Here is a 23,941-nt window from a genome sequence, read left to right as displayed (position 1 = left end):
GATTCAGACCTTAATAAAAATGTATAAGGATTTTAGTTTAAGATACAAGACTAGAAGAAGAAAAATAAAGGAAAAAAAAGAGAGTGTTTTAGTATATCACTTTATGTCACTAGCTGGAGCTATTCTTTGTAAAATGAGTGGAGGAACTTTAATTTGCTTTTAAAATAAATAAATTAAATTTCTAGCTATATAGAGCATACCCAAAAATACTTAATTAACTAATCTGATTATTCCTTTAAACAAACTGGGTCCCTGTGCTTGGAAACTTTCCATTTGATGTTAACCGATTTAGACTTAATTATTGAAGTTTCATTCTCTGTTCCTGCATGTGTGCTTTCTTTCTTTTTTTTTTTATTTCTTCTTTCTTTTTCATCCATGCATATATTGTGAGTTTTAACATTGTATGATAGGACAATAGATTTTTGTGAAGAATATATAATAGAGAGAGGCCACTTGCATATAAAAGAAAAAATTAAAGACTAAAGTGTCATATATATATGGCTCGTGTATGTGAACAATGTCTTTTGATAATGATATTAAAGAGTTTCTTTTAATTTCCAAGCTAGTTCGTAACCATCACTAGTCATGTGCTCAATGCTACTATATTATATCTGTCATTTTTATTCTTTATAAGCTTGACAATTAATTATTAGCCAACACGTCTCTTCATTAGTTTGTTCTTCATCACATCCAAGCAACCTCCAAAAAGGTTTTCTGAAATGAAAATCATGTGTATTAATTATTATTTGCTAATAAAGGCAGGCTAGATGTCTGTGACACGATTAAAGCTAAGAGACACTGGAATCCTAAGTTTTCTTTTATTGTTCAATTATTTAAAAATGATCGATTTTACAATATCGAACTAGCTAATTAATAATAGAATTCTATTAGGGAGCCAATAGAATATTTATACAATGTGTATAATAAACTATTTATTTGGCTCAATATTAGTTAAAAAATGAACATCTAAGATAAAATATTACTAATTTCTCAAACACAATATACTCATATTATCCAAAATAACCATCCAGATACTAGGAATAATAAATATCTGATATCCTACTGAATCGAACATTCTTATACCCTCATTATATACATTATAGATTATACAAATACTCTATTGACTCCTTGTACTTACTCTTAATAATATAGATCCCCAATTAACAAAAACCCCTAAAATCTCAAAAGGTTATGTATATCTTCTTCATAATGGATTGACATGATGAATTGAAAGATGTAATTCTTGTTATATATATTTGTTGACAGAAGAAATATGTACTTCTGTAAGTACTTAATCATTTGGTGGATATTAAAAGAGGACACAAATTCAAATTTGAGAAGACATAATAGGGTTGAAGATATGTGCAAATTTAATGTATATTATTAATTTAGTGACTAAAATTAATTATTAATATAAAATATATATTAAAAATAAATTAAATAATACATATATTTATATATAAATACATAATGACTAATTTTAATAATTAATTTTAATTTCAATGTATAAATAATATTTTTGTTACAAATATATATATATATATATATATATATATATATATATATATATGAAAGTTTATGCCATTAATTCGTAGTATTCTATCAAACACATACGCTCGCCACTTTTGTCCCCCAGATATACCAACCATATTAAATTTAATTTATACAAAAAAATTAGTTATTGTTAATCCAGGTTGAAATTTGGCTATATATCAATTATGCTATGTGTATATATACTAAAATTAGGGCAAAATATCCTAATAAACCAATGCCAGTTTTAAGGTACGTAAATAAGCCAAAATAAAAATCGTTTCAGCAATAAGTCAAGGGATATTTTAATGTAATTCGAATCAAACTGGTTCGAATTACAATCGTTAATAAATCGAATCAAGCCATCTCGAATTAGGGTCAGAAAAGCTTGAACATAATTCGAACCAATGTGGTTCGAACTCAATATGCACATAATTCGAACAAGGCTAGTTCGAATTATAAATAGGAAAGCATTGCATGTAAATCGAACCAACCTGGTTTGAATTAACCAATTCGAACCATTCTTCCCTTCTCCTACCCACCAAATCCCAGAGAAAACGACCCAGATTCTCTCCGACGAAGACCAGAACGGAATACTCTGCTGAATGGGGGACGATCCGGTACAGTTATATCGCTTGGACAGAGTCGCTCATATAGCCGGGGTCATCAACGAGGAGGTTAGTACAGAAATAACTTCGTGCTAGTGGTATATGTGACTTAGTGGTTTTGAATTTGGTTTTAGTGGCGGTTTATGTTAGCGGTGGTTTAGATGGTGGTTTAGTTGGTGGTTTATATAGGTGGTTTCTGTTGGTGGTTTATGTTAGTGGTTTACGTTAGTTGTTTAATGGTACCTGTTTTACGTTAGTGGTAGGTGTAGGTTGTTTTGTGTTGGTTGTTTTATGTTAGTGGTTTAGTTAGAGGTTTATGTTAGTTGGTTTATGTAAGTGGTATGGTTTAGTTGTTTTATGTTAGCTGTTTTATGTTAGTGATTTTGTGTTAGTGGTTTGTGTTAGTGGTTTCTGTTAGTTGTTTTATGTTAGTGGTTTGTGTTAGTTGTTTCATGTTAGTGGTTTGTGTTATTTGTTTTATGTTAGTGGTTTAGCTGTGTGGTCCATGTTAGTTGTTTCGCATGTGCTTCTCGTTCATGGATTTTTATGCGGTTTTATTTAGTATGATGTTTAGTTGGTGCTTTATCATTTTGGTTATGTTTGTTGTTGGTTATGAAGCTGGTTCTAACAATGCGGTGCATGTCATGTGCAGCCCCAGCGATGCATCAGAAGCATGCGGCGGCAGCAGGGCATGCGACTCGATGATAGATACGTTCCGTACTTGCAGATAGCCGAACTATACCATCTTGCAAGGCTGAACGATAGATGGTTCCGGTTAGACGAGGCCCTTGTCAGTGCATTCGTCGAACGATGACGTTCGGAGACGCACACGTTTCATATGCCGTTCGGAGAGTGCACGATCACACTTCAGGACGTGGCATACCAGTTGGGTTTGCCAGTGGACGGGCATTACGTGAGCGGCTGCCTATCAGAGTTTCATTTATACATCCAGGGTGGCCGTCCAGCCTGGGTGTGGTTCCAGGAGTTGCTTGGAGTGGTTCCTCCTCCCAGCCAAGTTCAAAAGTACGCAGTGAAATGCAGCTGGTTTCAGGAGACTTTTGGTGAGTGTCCCGATGGAGCCGATGACGAGACTGTGCGGCGATATGCCCGCTGTCATCGTCAATCATATCCGGCTCGACGTCACCCTCCTCTGCATCACCCAACAATCCGTCTCCAACGCCAACCGGTGCAACACCCAGTAAAGCGTTCGGCAGATTTTTCCTTGACCTTACCTCGTCGCCTACGTTGCCATTGAGATCAACAGCAAAAGACGAGGAGGCGACAGGTTGGACCACTGGCTGGTACACAGGGACAGAGGAAGAAGCAACGGCAGGCCAGGAACTAGAACCTGCTGGGGTGGCTAAACTGGTCGTATTCTGGTTCGAACCCCCTGAACTGGATACCACACCAACCAGCCATGCCAACAACTCTGATGTCCTCACCTCCGGAAACTGCCGCCGACAAAGGAACATTACTTGCAAGTCCACATCACTACTAATCGAGAAGCAATCATACTTCACGGTATCCTGTAGCACCGTGACTGGAATGCGATAGAAAAACTTCTTAACCCGCTTCGCACCTTCCCGACCGAGCTTCATCAGTACAGCTCTAACAAGGTCATCATAGCTCGTCGTTGGAGTAACGACAATACAAAGAGGATTCTTATCTGTGAACTTCACTCCGGAACGAGTTTTCCTCTTAACGGATCCTCTGTGGTGAACCAAAACAACAAACCTCTCCTCACTAGCCATCCTACTCCCTCTAATGAGACCAACTCACGTTTACAACCATATATATAGAGCTCAGTCTCCAACTAATTCGAACCGGCCTCCATCGAATTATGCTTTTTGTAATTCGAACCAGCTTGGTTCGAATTACTTTTGCTTGCTTCTCTCTCTATAATTCGAACTGCCTTGATTCGAATTACATGCAACCATAGTTCGAACCGACCTGGTTCGATTTATTCAGAACATTCAAACAGTAATTCGAACTGCTCCAGTTCGAATCATTAACAAGTGCAGTTCGAACCACTTTGGTTCGAAGTGGTTCGAATTATATAAATATATGCTCAGGCGCATTACTGAAAATCTTTTCGGTTTGGCTTATATACGTTAATTCGAGATGGCATTGGCTTATTATGATTTTTTGCCTTATTAAAATCAACTATTAATATAAAATATATATTAAAATATAAATATATATTAAAAATAAATTAAACTATATATATTTATATATAAATATATTAATAATTGATTTTAATAATTAATTTTTATATAAAAATAACATTTTTGATAAGAATAGTTTCGATAATTCGACAATAAAATAATACATCAGGCAAGTCAACAAAGATACTTAGAAATTAAGTATTAAATAAGTGAAAAAAAGAGAAGTAGAATAGTCAAATTGGCAAAAAATAGGATGCAATTAACATGTGGGAGTAATTTTGATCATAATGGATAAGTACTACCGTAAACGTAGAGACTGTAACTTGACTCTCAAAGTATGATAAAAATATAGGTAGTTAATTTTGGAAAGCAAGTAAAGCAAAAACGTGAATATAAGATCAATAACTATTAAGAAAAGTTTAGCATATAACAAATTTTTTTTTCTATAAATAAGAGAAGAAGAGTGTTAAGAGTAATAAATTTTATAATTTGTAATTATTAATTAATTATTATTGATATTTTTAATAATATGAAATATAGTGTAAAATTATTCATTTTTTTTAGTTAAGTACTAACCAAATTTTAATAAAAGTGATCACATCTAAACTTTTTTATAAGAGAAACCTAGAATTAAGAGAGTTTTAATTCAACACCACAAATTTCACTAAAGTTTTACAAAAATTGTGAGTCACACTAAGGTTAGGAAAGATTATAAAGTGCAAGAACATGCGAGTATTAAGAGTTAATTTTTCTAATTTTTTTATTGTTTCATTTTTAGTTTAGTTCTTTCTTGTTTTTAGTTGATTTCTTTATTCTTCTATATTTTTAATATGAAAGTCATTTAATAAATAAAGACACTTAAAACGTCTTTTTTAAAGATATTTTTTAACAATTAAAATTTAACATATGTAATCGATTAAACCATGTTATTTCTGTCATAATTAGATCGGACAAACCGATTTAACTGAAAAATTAATGAACTAAATCTTAAAACAGTCTAAATTAATATTTTTTATTATAAAAAATAATTACAATATTTCTATTATAGAAAATTACTAAAATACTCTTATAATAATAATAATAATAATAATAATAATAATAATAATAAGTATTTTAGTCATTTTTTATAATAAGAATATTGTAATATTTTTTTTAAAATTTGATTCACTGATTTTTTGGTCAAATCAATTTGTTTGATCTAATTTTGATAAAAATAATATAATTTATTCAATTATATGTATTAAATTTTAATTACTAAAAACTATCTTTAAAAAAAATGTATTTTAGATCTTTATCTAAATGATTTTCTTCCAATATTCTAGCATGTTTTCATTTTTTTTTTAAAGTTCATGCTCAAGTTTGTTTAATCCAATTTAATCTTTTAATTCACGTTATTTGCGAATTAAGTTAATGTCGGTACTATAGAATCGAATTTACTTTTTTAAAAAGATTGTACGTCCAAATTAAGATCATTCATACAAAATTTAATTGACACATGTGTCAAAGTCAAATAAAAAACAAGCAAAATAATTACTTTATAAAATATATATTAAAATAAATTAAACTTAAATACACAGCATTTATCATTTTATCCTTACAGTATAACTTGACTATGTTTTTCACTCAGAATATAATATTATGTACGTAGTTCAGTAGTTGATTCAAGCGGGGTAAAGGTATCCTCTCGCTCCATCCTTTAATTCCACGAATTGAAGAAATAGTGGTCCAATTTAAATGTGTGATTTTCTGCTTTATTTAGTTCCTTTTTTTTTCCCTCCATTCTTTGAATTAATAATTTCCTCATTGCATAAATAAATCACTCAGTTTGGATTCATATCTGCATGGAAAGTAACTAGCCGTATATGACGTATCGCCATCTCTTTGCCTTTAATAATATCATATTCTACGTCCAAATAAATAATAAAGCTTCAAAATCATGTGAGAAAGACTAGAGACTAGACAGCACCACAATTTAAAACTCGTTGCTCATTGAAAGAAGTAACAAAGAAGCCACGACCTTTTTTATTCTCTTTTTCTTCGGAAGAGAATGAAGAATTGAAAACACACCACCGACCGTCATTGCTATTTTTATTGAATTATGTTACGTATTCACTAAAATCACTCATTAAAGTCAATATAAAATATATATTGAAATATAAATACATATTAAAAATAAATTAAAATATACATATATTTATATACAAATATATTAATAATTGACTTTAGTGATTAATTTTAATGTACAAATAATATTTTTTATTTTTTTTTACCAAGTGTTTGATGTGTATTTGAAGCAGAGTGAAAAGTGTCTTGGCCTTGAAAATCAGAAATCGGAGGTGGTGATAAGGTATGCAAGCGCTTCATGTCAACTCTAAAATGCTAGTAGAAGTATTTGTAAAAAATCCAGATACTTATGTCATTAAGAGTTTTATACATATTTATGAAAGTTAAGATTGAAAAATATCTAAATTTGATGAAATATTTATAAAAGACTTTTAAATTTTCGCTCTTGTAGTAGTAGATGATTTTTTTTTCAATATTTAAGAAATTATCCTGCCTAAAAGTAGTTACTAATATGTAAATAACATTAAAAGAAATAGAGTGACAAATTATTGCTTGCCATGCAAATCGAATCGGGTACGGACCGTAATATTCGCGCTTTAAGTAAATTGGATAAGTCAATCCCTATAGCTCTTAGAATGATTTCCTTGATCTAGATAGCTTCCATTAGATCCAACTACCTTTTGGGTCATGATTTTATTTGATCCAACATTAAATAATTTTGATGAAAAAACATTTTCTGTAGTTGTTTGATTCATGCGAGACATACAATGCTGTCGGTTAGGATTCGTCATTTTACTCCCAAAAGGCATAACTCATGTTATGAACCCTCGAATTAAACATGCAATTTCACATTTCAATGAAAAAAATTATATTTCTTTTTTTAAAAGAAAAATACAAAAAAAATATTTAATTTCTTTTTTATTGTACGAGAAAGGAAATTAATATGAAATTATTTTTACATAAAGATAATAAATAAAAATATAAAATAATTTAAAATATTTAATTAAATTATTTTTTAATAATTTTTAATTATCATCTTGATACGAACACAACTTCATATAAATAGTGACTGTGACACAATTGTATTGTTGCTCCAACAAACTAAACAATTATAAGTCTTAGAAAAGCTGGAACAAGGTGTACCACTTATTAGCATTCAAATTAATGTCCTAAAATTTTAGTTCCGATCCCATGTAAATAATATATATATATATATATATATATATATATATATACCAATTTTAAAAATACTAATTAAGTTAAAATACTTATTTTGCATTTGGTATAAGTTTAAATAAAACAATTTTTCAATCAATTAATACACCTAAAAAAAGTTGAATTTATATTATTGAAAAATAACAATTTCTTAAAATTTGTAATGATACACTAAAAGATTAAAAAGAAGAAATAAATATTCCTTTAAAAAAATATTTAAAGTTAATTCTTTTAGAAAAAGGCATGTGAATAAAAAACAAAGAAAGTGACATTAATATCTATTTTAATTGCAAATTAAAGACAACTCCTGGCCATCAAGTCAACAAAAGTATACGAAGTTGCGTATGAAATGGATTAAAATAATAGATCTTGTTGTTGATAAGTATCTTAAGGATCTGTTAAACGTACTAAAAAAACAAAAATTTTAGATTTTTAATATACTTATGTAACATACATACAGAGTGTATGAAACCAACTGTAAATATAATAATATATATAATATAATAAAAAATAGAATTTCTTCCATGCATATGATATGAGGTAAATGAATATTTTTGCTCATTCATTTTATATATTGATAATGTAAACTATTTTATATATTTATCAAATTATATTATTTTTTAAATAACTATTCATATAATAAATATTGTTAGAAATAAGATATCAAACTAAAAGAAAATATTTTGTGTATTATTCAGTTTGATCAAAAGTACAATATACAAGGAATATTTATATGTGCTAAATAAATCAAAGTAATAATGACATAAAATCCTACTATTAATAAACAGATATGCTATATAAATATAAACGATACTAATTGATCTAAATTGATTCTAATGATTCTCTAACATCTCCCCTCAAACTCAAGTGGGAGCTAAGGATACCTACTTGAGTTTGGATAACAAAGTCCGAAAACGAGTCGGGTAATGAGCTTTCGTGAAGAAATCAGCAGTCTGATCCAGTGTTTCCAACAGCAATGAGACGAACAACATCAATAAGAATACGTTGTCGAACAAAGTGACAATCAATTTCAATGTGTTTGGTGCATTCATGAAACACATCATTATGTACAATTTGGATAGCACTCTGGTTATCACAAAAAACATCAGTAGGAGACGATTGAGGAGCACCCAGATCTTCGAGGAGCCAACGAACCGAGATAACCTTAGCAGTGGTGTCAGCGAGGGCACGATATTCAGCTTCTGTGCTTGAGCGAGTAGTGAACGTTTGCTTCTTAGCACGCCAAGAAATGAGAGCATCGCCAAGAAACAAACAGTAACCAGTAGTAGAACGACGATCAGTGAGATCACCAACCTAATCAGCATCGGAGTAAGCCTGAAGGGACAAAGAGAAATGGACAGAAAAATAAAGCCCATGAAATAGAGTGCCTTTGATGTAGCGAAGAATGCGAAGAACTGCCGCATAGTGAGTAGTACGAGGAACTGACAAGAACTGGCTAAGTACATGAACCGGATAGGCGATGTCTGGTCGGGTGATAGTCAAGTAGACGAGACTTCCAACTAACTGTCGATAGAGAGTCGTATTATCCAAAACAGTGCCATCCATTGGGGTAAATCAAACATTAGGCTCAAGAGGAGTAGACTCAGTCTGACTATCTGTAATCCCAGCGCGAGCAAGAAGATCTGAAGCATACTTAGCCTGAGAGAGATAGATGCCATCATCGGTGGAGATGTCCTCGAGACCAAGAAAATAGCTTAGAGAACCAAGATCTTTCATCTCAAAGGTACGGTGAAGTGAGGCCTTGAGATCAGAGATACTATCAACATCATCTCGAATAATGATCATGTCATCAACATACAAAAGTATAAGAACAACTCCACGTTTGTTTTTACGAATGAAGAGGGCATTCTCATGAGGGCTAGAAGTAAAACCAAGACTGCATATGGTAGTGCTGAACTTGTCAAACCATTCACGAGGAGCTTGCTTAAGTCCATAAAGTGCCTTGCGAAGGAGACAAACCTTACTAGAAGGACAAGGATATCCCGAAGGTGGTTTCATATAGACTTTCTTTTTTAAATCCCCATTAAGAAATGCATTCTTCATATCCATCTGACTGAGAGACCATTTTTTAACCGCGGTAATGGCAAGAAGAGCTCTAACAGACGTAAGACGAGTGATAGGAGTAAAAGTCTCTTTATAATCAATACTATACTCTTAAGTACAACCTTAAGCAACCAAGTGGGCCTTATAATGGTCAATAGAGCCATCAGAGCGAGTCTTGATCTTCTATACCCATCTACGCCCATAATTTCCTTATCAGAAGGAGGATCAACCAAATCTCAAGTGTGTACTTTTTCAAGTGCTTGTATTTTTTCCTGCATTGTTTGTTGCCAATTTGGGTTTGTGGAGGCTTATCTGAATGACTTAGGTTCATGTTGATGAAGGATAGTAGAAAATCAATGATAATCAAGAAGATGAGGAGGTGGATTCCTTACCCTAGAAGAACGAGCGGGAGGAGGAGGCATGACAGTAGGAGCAGGATCATCGTCCGGTCTGGAATCATCGGGAGATGGAGAAGGCAGAAGAACAGGAGGCTATGGAGGGTCACTCGAGATAGAATCTGTAGAATCATCATTAGGAAAAAGATCAACATTAGAGTTAGTAAACAAAGGTGACTGAGTAGTAGGAATGGACTCAAAGGATGAGAACCGAGAAAATATGTGATGCTCCTAGAAGATAACATGACGAGATATACGAATACGTTTAGAGAGAGGATCCCAACAACGATAACCCTTGTGTTCAGTGCCATAACCAAGGAAACAACACATACGAGCCCGTAGTTCAAGTTTACTATGTTCATGAGACTGAAGAAGAATAAAACATACATATTCGAAAACTCGAAGAGAACTATAATCTGGGGATGTATGATAAAGACGCTCAAAAGGAGTAACATTACCAAGAACAGAAGAAGGGAGTCTATTGATAACATGAACAGTAGTAAAAACAGCTTCACCCTAAGTACGCTCAGGACACGAAGAAGAAAGAAGCATTGCACGGACGGAGTCAAGAATGTGACGGTGTTTGCGTTCAACTCTACTATTTTGTTGAGACGTACCAGGACAAGAAAACTCAGACAAAGTATCCTGTTCTGCAAGAAAGGTTAAGAGTTTGGAATCACGGTATTCTATAGCATTATCACGTTGAAAAACCTTAATGACCTTGGAAAACTGAGTTTTAATCATAGTAGCAAAGTTGATATAGATCTGAGGTAACTCATGGCGATTAGTCATCAAATAAACCCAAGAAAAACAGGAATAATCGTTAATGAAAATGACAAAGTATCGAGCTCCTCCCATAGAAGCAGTGGGAGCGGGACCCCAAACATCAGAGTGAATGAGATCAAAAGGAGAGCAAGCAAGAGATGAATTATTGTGAAAAGATAAAGCAGGTTGTTTCGCAGCTTGGCAAGAAATACAATCAAAAAATTCATTTGGAACTTGACCTAAAACACCCTGAGATACAAGAGGACGCAGTTTTTCTAAGGAGGTGTGGGCAAGACGTTGATGCCATAAGTGAATGGTAGATGGAGAAAAAGCAGCACAGAGATTTGGTACAGGAGGAACATGAAGATTCTCGAGTTCAAACAACCTTCTGACCTTGGTTTCGGCGACGAGGCTGGACTCGTTGAACTCGCAATGATGAGACGAAGGCGGTGGTAAAGGCAGTGACGAACCAAAGCGTCTGAAAAAGGAGCAAAAGAGAGACCAAAGAACACTGCTGGAAGAGGAAAAAACAAAGGACTATGAACTAATTTTCATTGAAAAAAAAAAAGAACCTAAGCTTTGATACCATGTTAGAAACAAGAGGCCAAACTAAAGAAAGTGTTTTGTGTATTATTCAGTCTGATCAAAAGTAGGGGTGGCAACGGGGCGGGTAGGGGCGGGTTTTTGCTCTATCCGACCCCGTCCTGCCAAACAAAAACCCACATCGAACCCACCCCACTTCTACCCCCGAGTAGTAAAATGTTAAACCCTAACCCGCCCCTATAATTATTAAATCTAATAAATAAAATAAAATTTTAAAAATTATATAACCATTATTTACATACATAACATAAATTAAAATAAAAATTTAAATATGATATAATATTATTAATTATTTTACTAATTATTTTATATATATTACATATATTATCTATTAAAAATATATATATTTATATACATATTATATATACCGGGGCGGGTTTAACTTAAACCCGTCCCGTTAAAACCCGCCCGGTGCGGGGGCGGGTAATTACCCGCCGCGAACGGGTAGGGGCGGGGTGGGTACCCGCTGGTTCGGGTAGTGTTGCCACCCCTAATCAAAAGTACAATATACAATGAGTATTTATAGATGCTAAATAAATCAAAATAATAAAGGTATAGAATCTTACCATTAATATAGAGATATGCTATAAAAATATAAACGATACTAATTGATCTAAATTGATTCTAATAATTCTCTAAAAAATATAAAATATAATTATTTTTACCCACATAATATTTATGTAGGTATAAAATTGTTTTAAATTTTTATTCTAAAAAATATATGGCCATGTTTAATTTGTTGTGTTAATGTAAAGCTAAGACAGTGTAACAGGAAACACGTAAACAAAAGTAGGGGTGGTCCCCAAACAGGTAAAGCAGCAAATCATAGTTATATAATATGATGGTGAATTATATGGTAAAGATGTAAGTTTACAGATTTTTCTTTTAATAGAATGAAAGAGAGATTAATAAAGGTAGGACTCACATTTTAAATAATAATAAAATAATAAAAAATAACTATAAAAGGAATTATATTCTCTCTCTATATCACTCACACTTGTACACTAGAGTGTCCCTAATATGATCCATAACCATATGTGGTGTATGTCCATATATAAAAGCCTCATCAAACTCATTAAATTGCGTCAAACTTAAGTGTAAAGAAACTCATAATAATGATGATGATGAAAGAAAGCAATAATAATAAGAAGGCGTACATGGCAGTGATCCTGATACAAGCCATATACGCAGTCATGTTCCTTCTCTCCAAGGCAGCATTCGACCATGGCATCAACACCTTCATCTTCGTCTTTTATAGGCAGGCCCTGGCCACTGTTTTTCTCGCTCCTTTTGCTTTCTTCTTCGAACGCAAAACTGCACCACCTCTCTCATTTCTCACCGTCTGCAAGATCTTCTTCCTTTCTCTCTTCGGGTGGGTATACACTATATACTATATTATTAGAGGAATATTCTATAAATTTATTATTTTTTTTTATCATTAATTAGTTATTAATGTTTAAAAATATGAAATAAAAGATATTGTCAAATTATTAATCTAAAGAAACTAGATTGATGTCTAAAAATAATTATAAAAAATAAAAAATTTTAATTAATTTTTTAGTATTTTTGATATTGTTATATTCATGCATTAAAATGAAAGCACTTAAATAAATAGTTAAGAATAATGGATCAGGATCACGGGGAGCTTGGACGTATATGGTATTGCGCTTATATACACTTCACCCACTTTGGCTTCTGCTACCACTAACTGCCTTCCAGCCATTACCTTCTTCTTAGCACTCTTACTCAGGTTTGCATTTTCATTTTCTATTTTTCAGTTTAACTTGGATTTTGTTTATCGAGAGTTACATATTTACATGACACTTGCAATAATTAAATAAAAAAATATTAAAATTTATTTTATTATTATTATTTAATTATTAATTTAATTTTTTTTAATTAATAATCTAATAATATATTTTATTTTATATTTTTAAACATTAATGAGTACTTCATGGCTAAAAATAATAAATTTTCAGAATCATCTAACATTCCTCGTAATAAAAAAAAGAGGGGGAAAGCATTAAGGTGGCACTAAAAGAAGAGAAATCAGAGTTCGATTTTGCATTTGATTAAGGTTAGGTCTAAAAATATATTTTCTTAAAGCCGCCCATGTTTATTGATTGAGTATATTTCTCTTTTCGCTTTTGAAGAAATGCGTTGTGCTTCTTCGTGTCTCAATAAAGCTAGCTAATTAAGATTTGAATTCAAGACAGAAATGGAATTAAAGGGACCAAGAGTCTGAGCTTAATTAGGCTTTGTTAAACCACAGTTGAAATCATTGTTTATCATTGAAATTTAATAGTTAAGATTTGAATTGAAGACAAAAATGGAAGTAAATGTAGAGTTATCTTTTAGGGCTGTGTTGGTTCTGATGATGGATGGATTTCAGGATTGAAATTCTGAAAGTAAAGACAGCAGCGGGTGTGGCTAAAATGGTAGGTGTGGTGGCATGCTTGTGTGGAGCCGCAACACTTGCTTTCTACAAAGGTCCTCATTTTCAGCTTTTAGGGCACCATCAAATACAACCATCTTCTTCTTCTTCTTCTCCTTCTTCTCCTTCTTCTTGGGTAAAGGGTTGCTTCCTCATGCTCCTCTCTAACTTCCTTTTTGGGATTTGGCTTGTGCTACAGGTAACTAATTAATACCTACTCTTCCTTATGTGCTTTTATTTCTATATACATAGAATAATTAATTAATAATATGTTTAACATACATACAGGGTTTTGTGGTGAAAGGATATCCTTCAAAGCTGCGTCTTACGACTCTTCAGTGTTTGTGTAGCTCAATTCAGTCTTTCTGCATTGCATATGGCGTAGAGAGAAGCATTGAGCAATGGAAACTGAGTTGGAATGTCTCGCTCGTTGCCGTACTATACTGTGTAAGTACTCATCGCAGTGCCGTATATGTATACGTATTTATTATATATCAATATTCATGCATGCATGTACGTATTATTATACAGGGAATAATGGTGACGGGTGTGACGTATTACATACAAACATGGGTGATAGAGAAGAAAGGGCCAGTGTTTCTGGCCATGTCAACGCCACTCGCTTTCATAATCACCGTCGTCTCCTCCGCAATTCTGCTGCACCAGATCGTAACTTTGGGAAGGTGATTAATTAATATACATTTATCTAAAATAAAGCATCTTTTCATTTCATATATATAACTTTTTGATGTTTGATTGAGCAGCATTTTAGGTGGGTTACTATTGGTTATAGGACTATATAGCGTTCTGTGGGGTAAGACAAGAGAGGAAATGCCCAAAGTCACAGACTTGGAGGTTGGATCGGAGCACCACCCCCCACCGCCGCCGCAATAAGCTACAGCTACTCCGGCCCATTTCTTAATTGAGATCATCCTAAATATATATACTATATACTAGGTTTTTATTTTATTTAATTATATATATTATTAGACTATTTGTCAACATACAGGGATCGATTGTATAGTACTTCAGGAAGGCAAAATGTAGCTTGAAACTAAAAAAAAAAGAAGTGCCAAAATTTATGGCATAGTCAACTAGCTATTAGTCTATTACATATCATCGATCATGCTGAACCATAGATGCAAATGCTGCTTATTATTTGGTTCAGCTTCAGCCTTATATATATATATACTTTTAACTAGAGAAATTCTGTAGTGATTAACACATTGGTGTTTAATTTGTCTAAAAAGTATGAGTGGAAAAGGCGAACCTCCTTGTTTATTTGAGACTTTTGAATCAAATAGTTAAAAATGAGGCGTTAATCTTGCTAACTCAACTACTTTTCAACAAACATGTTAGTTACAATTATTAATACCTTGTTATATAACACACTAAAACAGTAACAGATACATTTAAATCATAGAAACGATATAACGTGAATAGGGTATTCGGCTGACACATGGTACAATAAGGAATCTCATCTATCATTACATGTTTGTATAAAGTATTTATAAAAAGAAGAATAACCTGTATTTAATTTGCACCAGTCTTTAATGTAAAAATCAATTTGCTTACACTGTTTGCATATTAGTATTTAAATTTGCAGATAGTTTTGCATTGACATGAACGTCGATGGACTTCCCGGTTACAATTTACATTGTGATTTTAGTTTGATCTGACACGGTCAGTCCACAAATATAAATCAACAACGCAGAGTACACAACACACTTAATTAGAAAAAAAAAAAATTGAAACATACATGATGACTTGGTGTTCTAATGAATGTGAGTGGTAGCAACATCTGTTGCGTGATGATGATGATAATCTGTTACGGTTGCATCAATCTCAATTACCTTCTCTTCAGCCACAGCAACACCAACTTCTTCTTCAAATTGTTCTTCTCCTACTTTCACTGCTTCACTGCTTTCATTACTTTCTTCTGTTTTTTTTAAAGGTATCGCATCTTCTTTTGCCGTCTCCTCTTCATTGATTTTCACTGCTTCTTTGGTTTCTTCTTTCGCTGTCTCCTCCACTGCATGTTTCTCATTTTCTGTGGAAACCTTTGCATCTTCATTCTAACACGGCACCCACCAAGAAACAATAATTCAAGGTTGCATAAATAAAACACATCCATACAAAATGAAATAAAACTTTGGTATCTTTTCAAGGTGTTCAACTCTTAAATAGTGGATGGACATCAATCATCAATTCATCATGTTACAAGAATTCTCCATTATTTTCTTGATTTTTGTGTTTTTTTTCCTTCCTGTATTGGGTAACTACTTGTTTTGTTTCTTAATCAAGATGGGCCGGCCCAGCCTATTTACAGAAAGATGCTGGGAAAGGGCTTCAATAAAAAACATCTCTCCCACTCTCACACGCACTCATTTGTACAATTGTACCTACACTCTTAACATAATTCAGTGACATCTGTCAACCAAAAAACAATAATAATAAGAGTAGTTATTCAAATTAGTCTATGAAGATTTCGAAACGGATACTTAGTTTTCAAGAAAAATTAATATATAAATCAATTTCTAACATTTTTTTCGTCAGATATAACAGTTTTTTACTTATTTTTCGGCGTGATTCACTAACGAAAAATGTTGAATTGGCACGTATACTACAAGAAAAATGTTGAATACCGTTGGATTTAACATTGGACATTAGCAGCGAATTTATCGGCAGATTTGACAATAAATTCTTTAGATAAAAAGATTACCATCGGATTCGGTTTTTCGACGATAAATTCGCCGATAATAATTGGAGGGGAAAAAAAAGAAAATATGGCGTGATCATTATTGTCGGATATACCGGTGGATCGGTAATCCGAATTAGTGCAACGCTGCGTTTTGGTCATTCACAAAGCAATACCGTCGAATTTATCTGCCAGTAAATCTGACGGTAATCTTGCCCTAAATTCAAATTGCAAACCCTTTTCTCCTTCATTTTTGAACTACTCTCTCTCTCTCTCTCTCTCTCTCTCTCTCTCTCTCTCTCTCTCTCTCTCTCTCTCTCTCTCTCTCTCTCTCCCCTACCTCCGGCAGCCCCTCCACCAACGTCGGCTACCACCAATAGCGTTCAAAGATTGCGTGGACTCCTTGCGTCGCATTAGTCGCTCTATTGCTGGCGTTTTCGCCGCTCCCGCCACTGTTGCCGCCGCCACTGTTGCACCGTTCTCGCTGCTGTGTCCCTATATCGCCAGAGCTGTCTCCTTCTTCCCTTCAAGTATGTTGTCCTCCTCCTTCTTCCTATTATTTTTTAATTTATTTTAAAAAATCCTAATAATGCAACCCTGACAGTTGGTCACTACTGTCACCACTTTGCTGTCTGTGCTGCCACCACTTTGTTAGAATTTCCTCCTTCCTCTCTCCAGGTATGTTGTCCTCCTCTTTCTTCCTATTTTTTTAAGATTTAGTTCATGTATTAGTTTAGATTTAGTATTTTTTTAATTCTGTTTTGATTATTCTGTGTTTGAAATTTTATTTATAATTCTAATTTTCAATTTTGTTTTGATGATAATTTTGTGTTTATTATTATTATTTTTGTTTATTGATTTGATATCATGAAGAATGAAAGTGATTGTTCTATATTGTTAAGGGTTTATTACTTAAATTTTGCATTAAAAATGTTGTTGATGTATTGAATATTCGAACTTTAGGTATAAATGAAACTAATATGCAATGAAAGTTGTGGGTGGTGACTGTAATAAAAACATACCCTGATCCACCAGAATTTATGTCCTTGGTTATTCTTCCTCCTCAAAGCTCTTCATGAAACCCTCATTCTTGGAATTGAAACATTCAAGTTCAGTTCCAATGTCCAGCTCCTCGAGAATGACATTATTTTCAGAGACGCTGAGATTCTTCGCAAGCCAACACAATCCAAGACCTCCAGGCTGAGAATTAGAGGTTGGCCAAGAATCTCCATGAACTTAGGCTCTGAAGCGAGAAAGAGAAGAAATAGAATGGGTGTAAGACAAAAGCATTGGAAGATGAGATAGGGAACCATGGCCATGAACTCTATTCTTCTCAGAGGTTCCATAAAATTTTGAACAAGACTCTGAAAAAAAAGGCGTTATCAGATCAAAGAAGTGAAAACTAGAAGCAGTTTGTAGAATGTGGCAGTGCTGCTGCTGTTCTTGAGGATTTTAAACCTTAAGAGGAAGGGCGATCGATAAGAAAAGAGCGCGTGTCGATGAGGGATTTGCCGATCGAGGACGTAGAGGTGGTGGCCGAGAGGGACTACAACGATGTTGACCTGAGGGTTGCAGGACATGGGTGGAAGAGGGCATCATGCATAGTTCTGTGGGTCGAAGAGAAAGGGAGAAGCAATGGATGGATCTTGCGAGAAGATGCAGAGGAAGTGGCTGCGGTAGCAGTGGAAAAGAAGGGTTTCAAGGAGAGGATGTGGTTTTATGAGAGTTGAAGAAATGCAATTTTATTCTCGCACTTTGTTCCATATCCCAAAATAGATGGGGACCAATTTGTCTATAAGAACACTTGTACATGTTATTAGGTATGTTGGATACTAAACGTGCCACCTCATCATTTTCCGATGATCTCAAGCAGAAAAATCATACAAAAAATTATTATATCTGATGAAAAAATCATTAAAAATTAAATTGTGTATTAATTATTTTTAGAAATTAAAATATATATTTTTAAATTTTTTAAAATTAATTTGAATAATTACTCTAATAATAATAATTTAGTGACATGTTTATTGGAGTTTATTTGTACTCACTCAAGGAGAAAAAGTGGTATGGTTCATTAATTATGGCTTATGATGAAACTACTAGTCGATAGTCATGCTTTATGCATGGAAGATGGAACACACTAAATAAATATTTGCACTATTTTTTATTCTAATTAAAATTCCATCACTTTCACTACCTCCATTTCCTCTGGTAATTTTATTCGTTTTTAATCTAAATATGAAAAATTATTCAAACAGTAAAACCTTAGTATTAGTACTTCTAGTCACAAGAGCTACAAGACCACCATAATGTGTACTAGAAAGCATGAAAGCAATATCTTGACATGTTGTTTGCCATAATTGTGGATGTTACTAATCCAACGTACATACTAATTAATAATTATTATAATGAAAGCAAGAGAATTATGATCCATGATATATAGCTGTAAAGGAATTGAAATCAATAGGTCCAAAGTCTTCAAAATCAAAGGGTGGCACGTTTAATTTGTTGGGAATTTTTTTGAAGGATAGAATTAAATAAAGAGTGAAGATTTTTATTTAATTATAAAAAATGTGTATTACCCATAATAATTTTTTTTGGACTTTTTTTAATTCTTTCACTCTTTCCTAAATTTCCCTCTTCAACCGTATCCTAATTTGTTTGTCACGTCTTTAGTGTCAAATGCAACGAATGCGATAGACAAAGACAAGCTTCCCAAAGGCAAAACTATTAAACATATGTAGCACATTATGCCTCGGTGGCATCTAAAAGGAAAAAAAAAAAAAGGGTCCACACACACACAAAAATTCCGTTTTTAATATCTGAGCTAAACTTTGGATGCCGACAGTAGCCAATAATATTATGAAAATATTTAGATAAAAATATTTAAAATATTTTTTTAAAAGATATTTTTTAATAATTAAAATTTAATATATTAAATTATATTATTTTTATTAAAATTAGATCAGATAAATTAATTTAATTAAAAAAATAATAAATAAAATTTTAAATTAATTTAAATTAATATTATTTTTTATAAAAAATAATTATAATATTTTTATTATAAAAAATGGCTAAAATATTTTTATTATATATATTAATTTTGAAAATTCTAAAGTCATAGGATTATGATTTAAAATTTTTAAAATATATATATAATAGAAGTATTTTAGTCATTTTTTATAATAAGAATATTGTAATTATTTTTTATAAAAAATAATATTAATTTAAACAGGTTCAAAATTTAATTCATTATTTTTTAATCAAATTAATTTATCTGACCTAATTTTAATAAAAATAACACGGTTTAATCAATTATATATGTTAATTTTTAATTACTAAAAAATATAAAAAAAGATATTTTAGACGTTTTTAACTGAACGATTCCCTAATATTATTTGGAGTCAAATTTGTAGAGTAAAATGCAAAGCCTGTAGAGTAATATTACCGTCAAATTAAATTTTTATTGTTATACATATAATTTTCAAAAATATTACGTACAGACTACAAATGAGATATTACGTCAGTTATTTTATATTTATATATAGATATATATTATTTAATTTATTTTTAATATATATTTTATATTTTTTATTAATTAAATAGTTAATTTTTCTTATGTATATTTAATATAGTTAATTTTCAAAAATGCTACGTGGAAAATAGAAAACAATAATGATTGATTGTTTGTATGTAATAAACTAGCTAAGGGCCAACATTTTCCATAGCATATGAATTTGGACAAAAATTTCCAATTTTGGAACACATGTATGTGTTGTATAACGAAGCATGATAATGGGATACGATATACGACTAAAACAAATGAAGGGTTTGGTTGGGCAAAGCTGACAGAAAATCAGTGTACGATAAAGTAGAGAGAATCTAAAGATGCTAGAATCTCTGGAGAATGCCAATTAAGAATAAGAAGGATTAATCAAATCCAGTAATTAATTGTAACAAAAACTGAATGGATCTGAATGAATAAATAAAGTAGTGGTACTACAGTTTTAAGAATGAGAAGATGGATAAAAAATGGTTAGGTACCTGCTTGAACAACAAGCTGAGAGAAGGTCGCTTGTTGGATTGGTCATCATGATCATCATCGTCATCATCAACTACCATCACAATCTTCTTCTCCATGGCCTCTGGTTGAGATTCAGGTTCAGGTTCAGGTTCAGGCTCAGGTGCTTTCTTTGCCTTTGCCTCTGCATCTTCCTTTGATACTTTGGGCTTAGTGGCACAACCTCCCATTCTATCTCCTTTTTATTTATGTTTTTGTGTCGTCACACAAGAACAACGTAAGAGTAGAGGCAACCAATTAATTTAGAGAGGTACCAATGAATGTGATGGAACAACAATGGTGCTCAAAAATTAGGGAAAGTGTAGGCATTTCATCCTCTCTGCTCTCTCTTCGACTGCTTATTTTTTTGTAGGGCATGCATGTATAACCCCCCTTTTAATTTGACCCAGTCAAATCAAACTCCCCCTTTCCTTAACTATATATACCTATAAATGTTATTTGTATAATAAACTCTGCCATCATTATATTTATGTATAAATATATATATGATTTAATTTATTTTTAATATATATTTATATTTGAACATATATTTTATATACTAATAACTAATTTTAGTAATTAATTTTAATTTATACCTAACATATTTTTTATTTATTACATTATTACTAGTTGAGCTTTTAAGAGATTTTTTTTTCTCACAGTATATATCAAACATTAATTTATCACGAATTGTATAACATTATTCAATTAAATTTATGTATTTAAATAACTTTTTTAAGTATTGAATTTAAAATAATTAATTTTACTACGTTAACACCCATGAATATTCTCAATAGTAGTGGACCCTTGGAGGAGTAGATATTAGGTATTTTCATTACAAAAATATAACATGGTGGTTGCTAGTTGGTGTCATGTACATTATGATACAGTTGCATCAACTAACATCCATCAAACATTAAACCCACTAAACTATAATCCTTCATCTATCTGTATGTACTATTTGTTTATACTTTATACTAATCGTGCTCATGTTACTGTAATTATTTGGGTCACAGCATCTTCAACCGCCTTCATTTGAAGCAATAAATAAATAAATAAATATAACGTGGTAAGGAACGAAAATGATTGAACACACAGTATGGGGGCCCGGCCCATGGGAACGTTGTTGACAATTTAATGGCAACCTTGGCCACATATGAGAATACTGTTGTTGTTCTGTTGCAATGAAAAGAAACAGAAATACGATCGATGCGTCAAGGCACAGCACACGAAATTGTCGTACACTATACACTTGTGGCTTTATTAACCTTCTACAGCAACTTCAACCTTTCATCGTTGAGTTAAAAGGCAATCACTTCACGTTAAAAGGCATCCATATAGGTTTAAACTATATGTAACTATGCCAATTATATACTAGAATTAGTTACAAAATCAATTATCTGTAAAATATAAGATACATACTGAAAGTCAGTTAAACAACATATACATTTCATATACAAATACATAATGACTGATCTTTTGTGTGTATATAGTATTGATGTTATTTGACAAAATATTTTCGCCTAAAGTCAAAATAGGAGTACAAGATTAATACTGCTAAAATACTGAAAAGTAAAGATAAAAAGTGAAGTCTTAGAATAAAAATTAAGAGGTCGAAGAAGATCTCTCAAGAGGAGCCGGAAAATGAAGTAAACTCTCATGATTCCCTCATATAAGTTGAAGGAAGCATCTCCTTATAGAGGCAAAGAGCATGTCTAAACTCGGGTAAATGAATGTAAGTTAAAAAAGAAAAAAAAGTCGAAAACCGTAAAACTGATATTTTTGAGAGAGGAATACGAAGAAAGAAAACTTAGCCAAATTTCACAAAGATTATTATCTAAAAACAAGGAGATTGAACCTAAAAAAGGGATAATAGTCATAACTAAAACGTGTTTAGTTCCTAAACTTGAACTCAAAGCAATATCAAATAGGAAAAAGTATAAACGGACAATGAGAATACTAAACAATATGAATAATGGATATATCGAATGTTCAATTTAATAGATATGTATATGATTATGTTAATTATTTTTAAATGGATGGTTATTTCTTTTAATTCGATTTACTCATGCACAGTTAACAATAGTTGGATATTCAATTCATTAGGTGTGCAAATAGTTATTCTAATATTAAGGTTTAGGAGATAATTTGAGGTGGAGTATTTTTTTATTTTATTAGGTCAATTCTAGAACTCATTATTCATATTGTTTAAAAAAAGTCATTGCCTGCCTAGCAAAACTGTATCAAATAAGTGGGGAATTAAAAACTATCAAGACGTGGGTTGAAGAGTTTGGCATCTAAGAAAATAGCTGCTTCTCAGAATATGGGTTGAAGAGTTAAGTATCCAAGGAAATAACTGCTTCTCAAGATGTGGGTAAACTATATGATCTCCAAACAATACTAATATGAGTAAAGAAACTCATTTATAAATAGAGATGATGAAGATCAATTGGGATGACTTCCATTCTAAAACTCACTACTAATACACTAAAATTCCGAAGAATTTTTTAAGTCACACTGATAAGGTAAAAGAGATAGAGTACAAGTGTATGTGAATGTAAGGAGACAATTTGTTTTTCTGTTCATTTCTTCTCTCTTGCTTTCTTTATTCCTTGTTTTATGTTCTTATTGTCTTTTCCAATTTCACTACATTATTCGTTTTCCATTTTTCTAGCATTGTAATATTCAATTTTTGTTTCAAATTATTGTTAGATTTTATTTCTTGGCAAGGTCTTTGAAAATTATTGATAATAGTTGTATACTTTCTCATTGTCAATAAAAGTTAATTATTTTTGCATTAAGCATCTTGCATCTTACAAAGTTGCTAAGTCAACTTACGTAAGAGAGGAGTCATATTTACATCTCAAATTGAGAATTGAGATTAGTGATATAAACTTGGTCGTTATTCTGTGTCACAGTCCAAAACCAAAATCCAAACAAAATATATATAAATTTAAAACAGTTTAATTGTATTTCAACTCCGGTCCAAGACATGGATTGCACTATGATTGAAGTGCTGAGATGATGGTGGTTTTTCTTTGCGCCAAAAATATATAGAGGCAGAGAAAAAGAAATGTGAGAAAACTACCGAATAAAATGGTAGTTGTGGTGTGCTTATTGTTACAACTTACAAGTCAGAACGTGCTGCCCATCATTCCTTGTCATATAATAAGCATGCATGCTTCTTAATCCTTCTTATAAAACTATTAAATAAGTGGTAACATAGCAACCCCTTTAGTGAATTGTCAGTATGGTGGGCGCATGTGGCGGATATCATCATATCCACATTCCATAATCCATCATGTTTTGGCCTGATAGCTAGGTGAAACTTTCTTTCAAG

At 32.1% G+C, this 23,941-nt stretch overlaps 2 protein-coding genes across 2 annotated transcripts; one reads left to right on the top strand and one right to left on the bottom strand.

The window, feature by feature from the left end:
• Window positions 1–12,505: 12,505 nt before the first annotated feature.
• LOC130966771 (WAT1-related protein At5g64700-like) lies at window positions 12,506–14,925 on the top strand. The gene is made up of 6 exons (XM_057891595.1): window positions 12,506–12,781; window positions 13,043–13,159; window positions 13,802–14,042; window positions 14,132–14,290; window positions 14,375–14,526; window positions 14,608–14,925. The coding sequence occupies exons 1-6, from the start codon at window positions 12,525–12,527 to the stop codon at window positions 14,735–14,737; spliced, it is 1,056 nt and encodes a 351-aa protein (XP_057747578.1). The 5' UTR covers window positions 12,506–12,524; the 3' UTR covers window positions 14,738–14,925.
• Window positions 14,926–15,389: 464 nt separating this feature from the next.
• Window positions 15,390–20,988, bottom strand: LOC130966772 (uncharacterized). The gene is made up of 2 exons (XM_057891596.1): window positions 20,586–20,988; window positions 15,390–15,918 (listed from the first exon to the last, which is right to left on the bottom strand). The coding sequence occupies exons 1-2, from the start codon at window positions 20,790–20,792 to the stop codon at window positions 15,619–15,621; spliced, it is 507 nt and encodes a 168-aa protein (XP_057747579.1). The 5' UTR covers window positions 20,793–20,988; the 3' UTR covers window positions 15,390–15,618.
• Between the last annotated feature and the right edge of the window lie 2,953 nt (window positions 20,989–23,941).

Source organism: Arachis stenosperma, chromosome 3 (assembly GCF_014773155.1).
Source record: "Arachis stenosperma cultivar V10309 chromosome 3, arast.V10309.gnm1.PFL2, whole genome shotgun sequence".
Lineage (NCBI taxonomy): Eukaryota > Viridiplantae > Streptophyta > Magnoliopsida > Fabales > Fabaceae > Arachis > Arachis stenosperma.
This window is presented reverse-complemented; position numbering and strand designations above follow the sequence as displayed.